The following is a 14,555-nucleotide window of genomic DNA, read 5'->3' as shown; positions in this document are numbered from 1 at the left end:
GGTGTGAAGGCCTGAACATCCACTCTCACCTTCATGGTAGCCCAGGCTATTTCATGATGGCAGCACCCTCAAGATCCGTAGATCACTGTATTAGTTCATTCTCATGCTGCTAATAAAGACATACCTGAGACTGTGTAATTTATACAGGAAACATGTTTAATTGACTCACAGTTCAGCATGACTGGGGAGGACTCGGGAAAGTTACAATCATGGTGGAAGGGGAAGCAAACATGTCCTTCTTCACATGGCAGCAGGAGAGAGAAGAATGAGAGCTGATCGAAGGGGGAAGCCCTTTATAAAACCATCAAACCTTGTGAGAACTTACTATCATGAGAATGGCATGGGGGAAACTACCCCCATGATTCAATTACCTCCTATTGGGTCCCTCCCATGACATGTGGGGATTATGGAAACTACAATTGAAGATGAGATTTGGGCGGGGACACAGCCAAACCATATCAACCCCCCTTGATGCTATGGAAGGAAGTACACAGAGACCACGAGAAGTACAAGTTCTTTTCTTGCCCCAACCACTTTTCTTCAAAAATTTATTATAGGAAATTCCACATAAATAAATTATCTACTACATTACATGTATGTGTGTGTTGTACACATGTGCATATCTAAATATGTATATATATATGTCCATATAATTTTAAAATATATGTTCTTAGGAGTGATAATAACATTGTGGTTATGTTTTTTAAAACTTCATCTGTTAGACCTCAAACTAAAACATTTACAGGTAAACTGGTGTGAAGCTTTGCATTTGTTTTAAAACACTCCAGTTAAAAAAAAATGTTGAGGGCAAGGACAAGATGAAATAAGCTTGGAAAATGTTAAAACATGCTGAAGGTGACTGAAGAGGAAGAATGAGATTCTCTCTACTTTTGGCATGACTAAAAATTTTCATATAAAAGTTATTTTTGCCAGGTGTAATCCCAGTACTTGGGAGACTGAGATTGGAGGATAGATTGAGGCCAGGAGTTTGGGTCCAGCCCATTGCAACATAGTGAGACCCTGTCCCAAATTTTTTTTTAGTTTAGAGGTTTTTTTTTTTTCTAATGCCCAGAAGAAAACAAATGAGTAGAACCTGAAGAAATGAGTGGACAATTAGTCTGAAAATGAGAGCCGTCTTCAAGTTTTTAAAATTTATTGTTAACTAACATTGATTATGAACACAATCCAGGTATTAGACGAGTGCAGTGGCCACAGTGAGGAAGGTCAGTCTTTGCCTGCAAATGTCTCACAACCAATGGACACACCATGCATACTGTCCTTTTCCCCAGAAGTGTGAAGTCAAGGAAAGCTCTGTGGAAGACGTAATGTACACACTTGAGAGAGGCCTAAAAGGTTGATTAGGAATGGGTAAAAAAGGTGGGAAGGAGGAAACGTGTGGAGATGTCACAATGAGGCTAGTTCATGTTTACAGTCTTCGAAAGGTTTCCATGTGGCCAGTGAGGGAAAGTTCAGGGAGACAGATGTGGATTAAATCCTGGGAATGGTCTCCCCTAGAAGGGCTGTTCAGAGGGACGATGAGCTGATGCTGGGATTCTTGGGGCCCCTCCATTCCACATGGGTCCGGCTAGGAGGAAACGACCACCTCTCATGGATTTCATAGGAGGGCTTGAGACATTGACTAGGGGAAAGCAGCGGACATATGGGTGCTCTTCCTTCTGGGTATGGCCCTGCAGAGTCTGCTCTCTGCCAGACCCAGGGCTGCAGCCAATCTCCTGCTCTTCCTCAGTGCTGATGGCTCCAGTCTGCCCAGCAGCACCAAGGGCTGTGCTCACAGGGGAACAGACACCCACAAAAAGACACTCACATTACCCAACAGCTCTCATCACCCTGATGGGCAGCTCTTTGGAACATCATATTTATGTGATCTCATTGGCAGTTTGTCATGAAGAGAGAGGGTCATACTTTATAAACAATGAAAGACACAAGAATACTGCAAAACAGACATTCAAGGAAACGATGGAACTGGAACCTTTTTTGAATGGGGCTTCTGCCTCCTGCCAGATGTGGACTTTGGGTGTATCATTGAACTGTCCAGGCTGCAGTTTCTTCACCTATAAAAAGTGGGTAGAAGTCTACCTTCATTTACAGGATAATATATGTAAAATGTCATACATAGATGTTATGTATAAACATGTAAATGTTATAGGCTAAGTATATGCAGAGACTAATATTTAGTGATTTCTAATCACCATGTATAATAAAGTGATTAATTTGATAGGACAAATCTTCACTGACTTTAACTTTACGAAGATAATGACTATGTCCCCCTTATCATGAAGATAAAGACTCTGTTTCCCTTTTTACTCTTGAACCCCCTGTGTCAAGTTCAGTGCTTGGAACACAGTGGGTGCTCAATATATACTTGTTGGATAAATGGATGGAGCTACTGCAGAGGGTTGGTTTCAGAGGCTTGAAGCCCAAGCTGTTTTCACCCCATGGCCTGGGTTGTTCAGCTGTTGTCTTCTGTTCCTTCTTTCTCCTTGTCCCCCTCAGTGTCTATGTGCCCTTCACCATCATCACAGACAGCTGGATGTTCTCTAAAGGAGCCATCCCTGCACTGCGGGGCTGCAGGGGGGCAGCTGGGGTCTTTCCTGCGATGAAGACAGCAGCGCAGGACCCACTTGCTGCAGCTGCAGGGGCCCTGGGCTGCCCAGGCATAGGCGCCCACAGGCACTGCAAGCAGCACCACACACAGGACCACTGTGACATGCAGGAGGCGCTCACGTGCCTCTAGCCCACCAGCATCTCTGCCTGTTACAAAAGCTACACACTGGCCCTGGTGTGGAGGCTGGCCCTCTAGGCTGAGGCAGGCCTCATATTTTGTGCCAGGAAGCAGGTCATCCACAGCATAAGTATTGATTCCAGGGCCAATGTGAACCACCTCCTTCCTGAAGCCTTCATCCGATGCAATGTAGAGGGTGAACCACTCCTCCTTAGAAGTGTCAGCCACTGCAAGCCACTCCAGCAAAATCCCATGCACTGTCTGCTTGACAACCCGCAGGTCAACGTAGGCATTGCCCTCCGAGGGGATGGAAAGAGAATCAGGTGCATGTAGGGCCTGGGCAGGCTGGACATGGAGAGAGATTACAAGGGTGCTCTTGCCAATGGAGTTGGAGGCCATGCAGGTGTAATTACCGCTGTCTACCAGGTGGGCAGCAGGTATGGCCAGCTCCGACAGAGCAGTGTCTTCTCCAGTAGAAGATGTCAACACTGGGTGGAAAGAAAACAAAACAGCTGTGCATTTATCTGATAGACTGCTGGAAAGTGTCTAGCAATGCCAGTTTTGTTTTGTTTTGCTTGTTTTTTGTTATTGTTGTTGTTAAAAGATGGTGGTAACCTCTTATGAACCTCATACCTGGTGTCAGGTGTTTGTCTCCCAGCAATCGTGTAAGATAAGTAACTGATTTTTACACACAGGATATTGAGGATTGGAGCAATCCATCAACTTGCCTATAGTGAGAGTTGTTCAGAAGCAACAATTGATAGGGGACACGGCTTTTCAATCTATGAAGACCATACTCTTTCAACTTCACTAACTGCACCCACCAAACCACCTTCGCCTTGCTGAGCCACGGCTTTCAGGAGAGTTCTTGCAACTATGTGATTGTGCGATATTATGAGCTTCAGGAAGTGCCTTCTTACCTTCCAGATGAACAGTTCCTCAGAGCCTGGAGCCACATGCCTGGGCTCCTATCGTTAATGGAGCTCCTATCCAGTGTGGTCCTGGGCAAGTTGCTTAAATTCTCTTGACAATTTTCTTATCAATAAAATGGGATGATAAGCAATCACCTACCTCATTAGTTTGAAAGTAAGTGTTCAGTAAGTCTTAGCTTATATTTTTACTGAGAGATTATATAACACGTTGCCAAACAGTGATTATAGAACACCAGGAAAGACAACACCTGGATGCATTTCTTGGTTTTCAAAGAGGCTACAACAATAAATCCTATATTTTTCTTTCATCGATATTGAATGCCAAGACAATAAGGTATTATCAAAACAATATAAAATGTGAAAATTCAGTTAATTGGGTATTTTTTAAACCATCGAGAGTTTTGTCATAATGTATAACAAATACCTGGGCAAATGACTATATTTCCCAAGTTTTACCCAGCTATTCCTAGTTGTCTTCTAGACAGACAACAGAAGACAGGACACGAGGAATGTACAAAGATTTTTCTTTTCAACTTTGGGATACCCCCAGGGAGGCCATCTCCGGCTTTGTGATATGCCCAACCCTACAGAGTAGCATTAAAGGTAATCCCAGCTGAGGTATGAAAACAGAGCAGAGGGTTCCAGGAAGGAAGAGGCAGGTTTGAATTCCAGCCCCAGGGCCCACAGAGGTCACTTCCTTTGCCTGGGTCTCAGTATTACAAATTCAAACCAATAAGGTCTGAACAATTTTATGTCAATGTTATTTCAAACAAGCACCCCAGGTGATTCTGCTCAGGCAAGTTAAGGAAATAAGTAATAGATCATCTCTAGAATCAATCCTAGTCAAAAATTCTAGAATTCTAAAATACATAGTCCAGTGTTTTGCATCTAGAAGATTCCCAAAGACTATATCTGCTTATATAAAATTTTATAATATTTACATAAGATATTAAACGAGCCCTGAAATATGTATTTATATATGTGTATATGTTCTGTATGCAAAGAGATCTGTATGCAAACATCTAAAATAATGCCAATAGTGGAACACTACCTTGGAATCTTTTCTGTTCTAGTGAGCACAATTCAAGGCTATCCCAATCTTACTTGCACCCACCCTTCATGATTGACCCAGCTTTGAACCTCTCTAATGAGGATGGGTTTGCTACAGACCTCTCCATTCCCTCCAGATACACTGAGAGGGTGCATGTGGCTTACCATCAAATTCTCTCCACATAATCAGGGGATAAGTCCATGCAATGGATGGTGAGGGGCTGGCCTGTGCCAAGCATCGCAGGGTCACATTCTGTCCCACCCGGATGGTGACATTGGCACTGGGGGTTGAGATCTGTGGCTTCATGCAAGCACTAAGCTCAGTTTCATGAAAAAGCTGCCCTGCCTTGGACAGAGGGCCCCGGCATATCAGGTAGGTATTCACCAGGATGACTGGGAGGGTAATGGACTTGACAAACTGGACAAGCCCCCTTAGGCGACAGTCACATACCCAGGGGTTGTCATGCAGGGCCACCACCAGGCTGGAGAGAATCTCAGCCCCACAGTCAGGCTGCCGGCGTTTCTGGTAGGCTGGCCAGTTCAGGAAGACACTCTTGGATACAACTGTAAGCCTATTAGAGGATAGGTCAAGGTAGGTCAGGTTGACCAAGAATTGAAGAGCCAGCTCAGGGAGTGCATCAATCTTGTTGCGTCTGAGATCCAAGACCCTCAGGAGAGGGGTGGCACGGAACGCTGTCCATGGTACTGAGCAGAGCTTGTTCCCCTCCAATCTCAGCTCCCTCAGTTCTGGCAGGTGTTCCAGGGCTCCTAGATGGATCACACTGATATTGTTAAAATTGAGCCAAAGGTATTCCAAGGTGCTCATGTTGATGAAAGACCCTTGGGGCATCTCAAATAAGGGTGAGTTTTCAATTCTCACTTGCTTGAACTCTTCAGGAAGTTTCCCAGGGATCTTTCCCAAGGAGACAGATGTGCACTGCAGAGTCCTGTACAAGAAACCAGAACAGCTTTAAGATAAACAGCAGGGGACTGGAAAGTGGGGTCAGGCTGATCCTGGCATTAGACATGTGAATCAGAGTAAAAATATTATTATTCATTGAAATAAAAGAGTTAGACTCATTTTGGTAAAAATGCACAATTCAGCAAAGTTCAGTCCCAACTAGAATGAGTCTCATAGAGATTTGCTGATTTCCTGCCAATTCTAAGCCTGCTTCCACTCCACATCATCCCCAAAGAAAACCCATTCCCCATAACCCTCTAACATCTGGCCAGCAGAGCGCACCTGCCAAAACTCTCCTCTGAGCAAGTGCATCCTGGCAGACAGAAAGGCTGAGCTGCGTGTGTATCCAGAAAGACCAGAACTAACAGGAAGTAATGAAAAACTGAAGCCATATTTCTCTGTAAGAAAATACGTTGTGAGTTTTGAATAAGTATCGCCCCAGCTTCCGAGTGGCAAATCCTATTATTGGTAATCCATGGTGATGTAAGTCGTACAGCAGCAGGAAAGCCCATGGGAGCTCTGAGGTCTGTTACAGCCCAGACCACAGCTTCAGTCAGAACAGAGGAAGGGGGATCAATGTCTCCTAACTAGGGTCAGGAAATTCAACATTTGTGTAATTCTTGAGTCTGAAAAGCAAACTCCAAGTCAAATGTCCAATTCCATACAGATTCTACATTTCTTAGTGTCTTAAAAAGAAGTCTGAGAAACAAGCAGGCAGTGCTATTCTGAGCACCACTGTTCAGGGGATGTGGCCAGAATCCATCTAATGCTTCATCATTTGCAGTTGATTCCTGAAACCTAGAATTTCCAATCATTTCCTCAAAGTGAAAATAGATGATGAGTAACAAAGTAATTCTGTGTTCATTCCCATCATTTGTTCTCTTCCCAACACCATGGGTGGTATAGTCATGCACCTACTGCATCAAGACAGCTGCTTCTGCAGCTTGGGTCACCAGTTTCAAATACAAGATGGTATTTTCTGATTAAACCAAAAGATTGTTTTCTTGGACTTCACAACCTTTCCTTAATACTGTGTATTTCACTTCATCAAAATGGGCAACCTACATTTTAAAAAGAGATATATACAATTTTATATGCTTGCTCTTTCGCTCTTCAGTTATTCCACAAATATTTACTGGTCATTTGCTTTAAGCTATATTCTTTCTCAATGAAAGGAACAGGGTTGAGGGCAAACCTGTTATAGACCTGTCCCAAGGAGTCTTCTCTCTTGTTTGTGCTTCTGAGTCTTGATATCTTTGGAATGTAATTTAATCTCTGTGAGTCTTCTCTGCATAGTGAGAATATTAACAAATACCTCATAGTGTTTCCAGGAATTTATTTCTCATTATTTTTTAATTTTTGTATTTTTTCAGAGACAGGGTCTCACTCTGTTGCCCAGGCTGGTCTCAAACTTCTCAGCCTCCCAAGTAACTGGGATTATAGGTGCAAGCCATTGCATCCAGCCGTATTTTTAGAAAAGATTGAGATTATGTTAAATACAACACCTAGCACACAGTTGGTGCCCATTAATCCTCCTCCCACTAACAAACTCTTTAAGATCTGAAAAGTCTACATCCCTATTAACTAGGGCACTTCCAGTTGAATATTGAAATTCCATGAGTTCCTTTAAGACTCATGATATACATTGTACCCTACAAAAGGCCTCAGCAAAGAAAATCCGCTTAGCTAACCAGTGAGGGGGGAAATGGGTCACCAGCTAAGCTGATTACACTCCAGGCTTTCCATCCAAGCCAGATATATTTGCAGGAGTTTCCAAACAGTCTAACTCTAAAACCTGGGGGGACCACTGTGTTTGTCTGAAGGTAAAAATCCAAAACAAAGAGAGAGCCATCGGCACAAAGTTTATCATACATATGGCGATGTGCTGCCTAGATCCCCCTTCAAGGGATAAGTGGATGCTCAGCTGTGAGGAGTGCTTGCATGAGGTCATGTCCTTCCCAAGGCAGCCATATCCCACATTCAGTGACAGAGGGTGGTGAGGGCCTAGCCAGTTTGCCCTGATGGGGGAAAACTCTGATGAGCAATTATCACTCCAGAATCTCCTACCAGCTTTGCTAAGGCTTTGTCAGGCTTGTTTCATGGAAATATGTGATTTAATTCATGACTATTCCAAACCATTAGTGGATTCCTTTCTCTCCCCTTACCCCAAAGGATAAATATCTTAAGAGTCCTCCATTCCCCCACAATTTCCTCTCTGTCCATCTCATGCCAGCCTTTTCAAATGAATCCAGCTCCATCCAACTTTTCAGAAGTTTGCGGGAAGCTTGTGAAGCACACCCATTGGCATGCTATCTCTAGAATCATCTAGGCCACTTCTCTACTGGCCCCCACTCCTTTCCTGACCCCCTCATTCTCTGGTTTCCTTATTTGACATATGAACAGAGGGAGTGGCTCTCTTGGAAATTGAGGCAGGAGACCAGGACAATTGAATTTAGCATGGGTCAAGTTATTTATGTTAAACAACCTGTGGTTAAGTGTAGTCCCTAAACTCAAGAGACCCTAACAACAATGTCAAGAGGGTCTGGGAATATTACAACCCATCTTCCTTCCTGCAGGATGCTTTTCAGAACTAGGCTTTTAAAATTCTCCATAGAGACAGAGTCATGGGGGAGGAATTACTCTGTGCTTGTGAAATGCTTAGATGTAAATGGCTGCAGGGAGGCAGCTCCCTGGCTTGTCTTAATAGAATCTTAATAGGAGAGTGTCCTATCTACTCAATTGGAAAATGCCACTCAACTTCCCAATATTAGTAAAACACTGGGATACCTCAGACAGAGAACGGGGCATCCTATCAGGGAGCAGAAACGCTGTACTCCGTTTCTCTAAAGCTAGGACTCATTCCCACCCCCATCCCCTGCTGCCAGCATGTCTGAGATGCTGCCTCAGCTACCCATGCTCTGAGGTATGCCTGTGGCAGACACACAAAAGACCTTTCCAAGCCTCCTTGAAATAGGTGGGCTACAAGACTCTTGATCTGGGTAAAGAAATGTTACAAGAAATGAGGTTTGAAAAGCCCTAACATGATCTTCCAATTTATCTTTTTCCTTGTTGTGGCAACCACTGACATTCCAAATGGTGGAGTCTTCCCAGCCATGTCCTTGAGTAAATAAGTGAAGCAGAGCCCTCCCTCCTTCTGTATTTCCCAAACTTAAGTAGAGTCTGTGGAACAGGAATACATATTTCTGTGTTAAGCCATGGAAATTTGGGAATGGTTGCCTAAGCATAAATCTAACCTACCCTAACTACAATGCCCTTGTGAATAAACATGCTCAGGTACTTGTATGTTGATTTTTGCCTTTGTTAGATTATATGATAATTAAGACAAAAATTTCCAGCTCTTGTCCTCTAGACAAACTGCTCACTGAATCCCTTGATTGATAGCCTAGGTTTGATAGCTCACATCCACTTTCCAGAGCACAATTTCTGTATTTGCCTTTTTGTACCCAGCAACTTCAATGGGCAAGTGACCTTGGACATATTCTCTGCTTAATCATGAGGAATATAACCATGTTGCAGTCATAAAAAGACATCATGAAGATGCTATGATTCCAACCAACCTCCAAACCAGGCTTCCAAGGCCAGCTATGCTGCAACCTCACCATGGCCCAAATTGGTCTTCAGCATTGGGAGGCCAGAAAGTCTTTTCCCAGGATACTCAGAGGGCATTCAATTTTCAGGGACTAACTCATACTCATCAGACTCACATACTAAAAGACTAAGGTAAGCCAGACATCATTTTATTTTTTACAATAAGCATGTGTTTCTTCCCATGATTTGAATATTCATGAGCATAATCCAGGATGATTCTTCTCTACAGGAGCAAACCAGGGAAGACAGGATACACAAAGGAAGGTTGACAGATGAGTTTCGGGAGGCTTATCATCTTGGAGGCTGTATTAGTCCATTTTCACACTGCTGGTAAAGACATACCCAAGACTGGGTAATTTATAAAGAAAAAGAGGTTTAGTGGACTCACAGTTCCACATGGCTAGGGAGACCTCACAATCATGGCAGAAGGCAAGGAGGAGCAAAGGCATGTCTTACATGGCGTCAGGCAAAAGGACCTGTGCAGGGGTACTTCCATTTATAAAACCATCAAATCTCATGAGACTTATTCATTACCACAAGAACAATATGGGGGAAACTGCCCCCATGATTCAATGATCTCCACCTGGCCCCACCCTTGATTCGTGGGGATTATTACCATTCAAGGTGAGATTTGGGTGGGGTCACAGTCAAACCATATCAGAGGCCTTTCCATCCAGACCATGAAAATAGGTCCCAATAAACCATTGGATCATTGGCAAGATTGAATTCTCTCTCTCTCTCTCTCTTTCTGTCTCTGTTAACATCAGATAAATACTACAGATTTCTTGCTTTTAAATTCCTGATTTTTCTTCAAACAAGACTCAATAAAACTGGCTAAATGTTACTTGTCTTTAGGTCAATAACTGTCCCATCATGATTGGTTCAGACAATCATTTAAAGGCAACATCCTGATCACTTCAACAGATGACTGCTTTCATCTACTGTGTTTACATTTGTCCTAATTTTGGGGGTGTCTATCACTGTCATTTATCAAAGAGTCAGAATTGAGCCTTGGGTCTCCAAAACTCACCAGAAATACCTTTCTAAATTTTCATAAGGGGTAAACAAACTACAATCTCAGGGTCAAACCCCAACCTGTCGCCTGTTTCTGTAAAAAGTGTCTTATTGGAAGACATCCATACCCACTAATTTACATATTGTCTATGGCTGCTTTTGCATCCCATCAGCGGAGTTAAGTAGTAGCAACAGAGCCTAAAATATTTACTATTTGCTTTTCTTTACAGGAAAAAAGTTTGCTGGCTCCCAATGTACACAGTGTTTTGTCACCTTTCAACAAAACAGCCTCTCTTACCAATGCCTATGGTCCACAAGTTATAGTCAGGTGCACCCTCCAGGTGGTGGCAGAAGATATCCAAGAATGGAAATTCCATGCTCACGTGCATGGGTGCTCTCATGGTTCTGATCCCAGGTTTCAGTGATTTTTAAAAAGTTAATTTCTATAGTGAACCTGCTGTGGACCACATTGCAGGGATGGATACTGAATAAAGACCCTCAGCCTGATGAGAAAGTTGTCAAAGAACTGGATTCTGAAAGAGAATTCATCACTTCCTTGTATAAATCATTCACCTCTTTGGTCCTCGTCTGTAAATTCAAACAGCCCAGACTCCATAGTGGGTTGTCATAAGTATCAAATGTGAGAAAACTGAGTGAAATATGTTGTAAGGTCTTCTGTAAATGTGAGGGGAGTACAGTAACTTTAGGAAGCACTGCATTACACTGGCTTATATCTAATTAATCACATGACATAATACTTGCAAATACTTGGAGTCTCTTGCATAATACTAGCAAAACAATTTTCTTGGATCACTTGCTGTCCCAAAATTTCTTCAGTTGTTACCCAAAGGACTTGGCACAGGTACACTGGATGCTCCTCATGCCAGAGATCAGCTCTATAAATAAGGAACAAATTGAGCCTTCTGCTGGGAACATTCACTTTCCCGAATGCACAGAGACAACATCTCAGTGGTCTCCTAGCTCCAAGAAAAAGCGAACAGCAATTTTCCTTTGAAGTAACTTGATGAGCAACGAGGAAGGCTCCGAGACACCCTCAAGAACCCAGGTAGGTTTTGGTAAGAATCACAAAGGCTGCTGCATGGGGCAGAGGTGAATGTGCCAGACAGCAAAGAGTGTAATGAGGTCTCGTGGATCCCTCCAGCCTGACATTCTGAAAGCAAATGAGCAATATTCTCTTGGGCGTTGTCTCAAACTCTAGCATTTATCGAAAAGTCAAATGATTGCCTCTAGGCAGAATAGCACCCAGAGAATAAATATTAGAATTCAGTGAGGGCACAGTGGGTTATGAGTGTAGTGTGTGTGTTAGTGAGGATGGGTAACTACCAATATGGCTAATGCATAGAGAGATGGTGTGTGTGAGTGCCTATGAATTAGCATAAATGTAATCAAGGTGCAGTATAGGAGGATGGTAAGGACTTTTAACCGTGGATCCCAACTGTGCGGTCCAAATCTCAGAGCTACCTAAATTTGCCTAGCTGTGTAATCCTGGGCAATGCAGATTAAATCACTGTTCAGTGCATATTCCTTGCTCTACCATCACCTCCAGGGGAGAAGTGTCCTTACTTGCCCCGTTAAACTTGGGTTTGGCCATGAGACTTGCTTTGGCAGATAGAATATGGACAGAAGTGGCAGTATGCCAATTCTGAACTAAGAACTTAACAGGCATTGCATGAACAATCATTCCTCTGTTATCATTCAACCTCACCGTGAGAGAAACCTGCCCCAGGTACCCACTGCTACTCTCCAGCCCAGGCTCCAAATGAAACACACAGAGCAGAGCCACCCTAATCAACCCACAGGCCTGTCAGTGCGAAAATAAGTGTTCACTGCTATACATCACTAAGATTTTGCTTTCATTTGTTATACAGCAAAAGCTGACTGATACAGGCAAGTTTCTTAACCCCCCACCCCAGGGAAATGGAGAGAATAGTGGTGCCTGCTGCAAATGATTGTTACAAGAATTTAGCCCTTAGAACACTTTCTAGCCTGTAGTAAGTGCTTAACAAGTGTTAGCAGTTGTTGCAGTAGCTGCTGCTGCTGTTGTTGTGTGTAAGTATCTAAGTAAGCAGGTACCCGAGCAGGTAAGAGTGGGTGATCATGTACTCAGGTGTCAGAGTTAAAGAAGGAGAGTGGGCAGGCAGGTGTGTGAGTTGTGGAGGCACGTCCCTCAGCAGAAGTACTCATTGATTCTCCTGCCCCCTTTGACTCCAAAGGCCTGAAAGTCCACACTGGAACGAGCTGAGAGAAGCCTGTCAGCCTCGCTGACACTGTGCCGGGACAGCTCCTCCAAGCGGTCCTCACTGTGGCCCAGTCTCTCTAGGTTGACGTAGGTAACTGTGGCCTCAGTGCAGTCCCTGTTGAAGCACTTTCGGCAGCGCTTCTGAAGAGCACCACAGCAGACAAGCAGCGTGAGAGGCAGGGCAATGACGATGGCCACACTGATCACCACCACATTGATGAGCTGCTGAGTGTTCTCAGCATCCACCACTTCGTTGGTGGAGAAGATAACACACTGCTCCTTCCGGGGCACCAGGCCCTGCATGCAGACACACGCCACATACTTGGTCTTGGGCAACAGCCCAGTGATGGTCACTCTGGTCTTCCCAGGCTGCACAATCACCCGCCGCATGCTGTGCTGCCCAAAGACCGCATAGAGGACACTGAAGGCAGTTGTGTTCTTAGCCTGGGGTGCCTTCCACACCAAGGACACGCTGTGGTAAGTGTCCCCCACCACCTTCACAGACCTCACCATTCGTGCCTCTGAGGGTCCCGCCCGCCCATCAGAGAGCTCTCCCAGGGCATCCATCTGGAAGGGCTCGAGGGTCAGCTCCTCCTTTGTGCTGGGCGCAGAGGGTCCAGTGGCCAGGACAGCGGGTTTGGGAATCTGGGGGACATGCCTGGCCACCAGCTTGTTGTTGTAAGCAGCAGCTTCCCCTCCACCACCTGTCCTTGCCCATAGTTCCCCTGGGCTCCCACTGTGTTCTGTGGAAGTCAGCGGCTCACTGACAATCAGGGAGATAACAGTTTCAGAGGCTCCCAGGAAGTTCTTGGCTTGGCAGATGTAGTCTCCGGAGTCAAGGTGGGACACTGCAGGCAGGCCCAGCAGAGTCCAGCTCGTGCCATCACTGGAGACTTCCTGGTGCACTAGGAGGAAAACAGGCATGTGTGGGAGAATGAATGGGCCCATCTGCCCCAAGCTGCCTTTCAGGGCCAAGTTCACAGCCCCAGGTGGTGCACACTCAGGTGTCATCGTAAGAAAACACTGACAGTCACTCAACTTTTCTTAGACTAGCCAAGGGGATCAACATTACCTTGGGCTCAAATGTGGGGAGCCTCTGGAGCCCCAGGCTGAGGCAAAGCCTAAGAATGATGCCTTCTAAATCTGACAAGTTCACACTATGGGTTTTTTTGTTGTTGTTTGCTTTTTTCAGACAGTGTCTTGCTCTGTCACCCAGGCTGGAGTACAGCGGTGTGACCATGGCTCACTCCAGCCTGGAACCCCCAGGCTCAAGTGATCCTCCCACCTCAGCTCCTGAGTAGCTGGGACCACAGGCACATGCCACCATGCCCAGCAATTTTTTTTTTTTTTTTTTTTGAGACAAGGTCTCACTATGGTACCCATGCTGGTAACTCCTAGACTCCAGCAATCCTCCTGCCTCAGCCTCCCAAAGTGCTAGGATTGGGTGTGAGCCCCCAGCCAACCCACTATGTTCTTAAGGGCCCTGGAATTTTGCAAAGGTGATCAGCTAGATTGTGCTGGAACCCCAGCTTCTCCATGTATGAGCAGTGTAACGTAGCATTTAGCCTCTCAGAGCCTCAGTTTACTTATATGCAAAATAAGAAGGAAAATTGGGTTGCTCTTTGAAGTTCAATGTCGTTATGTGCATAATACACTTAGCACTGTGCTAGACCCACATGAAGAGCTCGATAGATGGTAGCTCACATCATTAATTACTCCAGGTAATTCTGGTTTAATATTTACAACTGGGAAACTTATTATAAATATTAATACACTAAAAGAGGATCTTCCACCAAAAAGTCAGCTTTTTTGTTCTCTCAGGGTAGGCCCCCAGTCTCTATAGAGTGTCTGATGGGATATGATAGGACAGGTCAAAAGCCACTGTCATTGTTGAATCTGCTGTCACAGTGACTTGCCTCTGAGAAGCCCCCGTCAAACTCAACTCAGACAGATGGAAGCCCAGCTTTGCTTAGACAACTTCCCTCT

The 14,555-nt window shown here is 44.6% G+C and overlaps 2 protein-coding genes across 4 annotated transcripts in view; both read right to left on the bottom strand.

The window, feature by feature from the left end:
* Positions 1 to 1,119: 1,119 nt before the first annotated feature.
* Positions 1,120 to 6,102, bottom strand: LRIT2 (leucine rich repeat, Ig-like and transmembrane domains 2). 2 transcript variants are annotated; one of them, XM_054436729.1, is made up of 4 exons: positions 5,969 to 6,078; positions 4,891 to 5,672; positions 3,377 to 3,406; positions 2,471 to 3,231 (listed from the first exon to the last, which is right to left on the bottom strand). In XM_054436729.1, exons 1-4 carry the CDS (start codon positions 6,076 to 6,078, stop codon positions 2,471 to 2,473), a joined length of 1,683 nt encoding a protein of 560 aa, XP_054292704.1. The 2 variants fall into 2 exon arrangements, with proteins under 2 accessions (XP_054292705.1, XP_054292704.1); XM_054436730.1 differs by lacking the exon at positions 3,377 to 3,406 and having other exon boundaries at positions 1,120 to 3,231; positions 5,969 to 6,102.
* Positions 6,103 to 11,347: 5,245 nt separating this feature from the next.
* LRIT1 (leucine rich repeat, Ig-like and transmembrane domains 1) overlaps positions 11,348 to 14,555 on the bottom strand; it is a 33,251-nt gene continuing 30,043 nt past the window's right edge. For both annotated transcript variants that reach the window (XM_054435778.1, XM_054435779.1), the window contains exon 4: positions 11,348 to 13,474. In XM_054435778.1, the coding sequence (XP_054291753.1) occupies positions 12,498 to 13,474 (977 nt within the window). In that variant the 3' untranslated portion in view covers positions 11,348 to 12,497. The remainder of the gene's footprint in view (positions 13,475 to 14,555) is intronic.

The sequence above is a fragment of the Pongo pygmaeus genome, chromosome 8 (genome assembly GCF_028885625.2).
Source record: "Pongo pygmaeus isolate AG05252 chromosome 8, NHGRI_mPonPyg2-v2.0_pri, whole genome shotgun sequence".
In the NCBI taxonomy this organism is placed as follows: Eukaryota; Metazoa; Chordata; class Mammalia; order Primates; family Hominidae; genus Pongo; species Pongo pygmaeus.
The sequence above is the reverse complement of the archived record's forward strand: the minus strand, read 5'-3'. Positions and strand labels throughout refer to the sequence as shown.

Excerpts from the sequence above, each read along its gene's own strand:
- LRIT2 (XM_054436729.1), bottom strand. The coding sequence starts at position 6,078 with ATGGCTTCAGTTTTTCATTACTTCCTGTTAGTTCTGGTCTTTCTGGAT. Across the intron at positions 3,407-4,890 it reads TATGTGGAGAGAATTTGATG|GATTGCTGGGAGACAAACAC; the intron begins GTAAGCCACATG and ends CTTATCTTACAC. Across the intron at positions 3,232-3,376 it reads AGACAAACACCTGACACCAG|TGTTGACATCTTCTACTGGA; the intron begins GTATGAGGTTCA and ends CTTTCCACCCAG.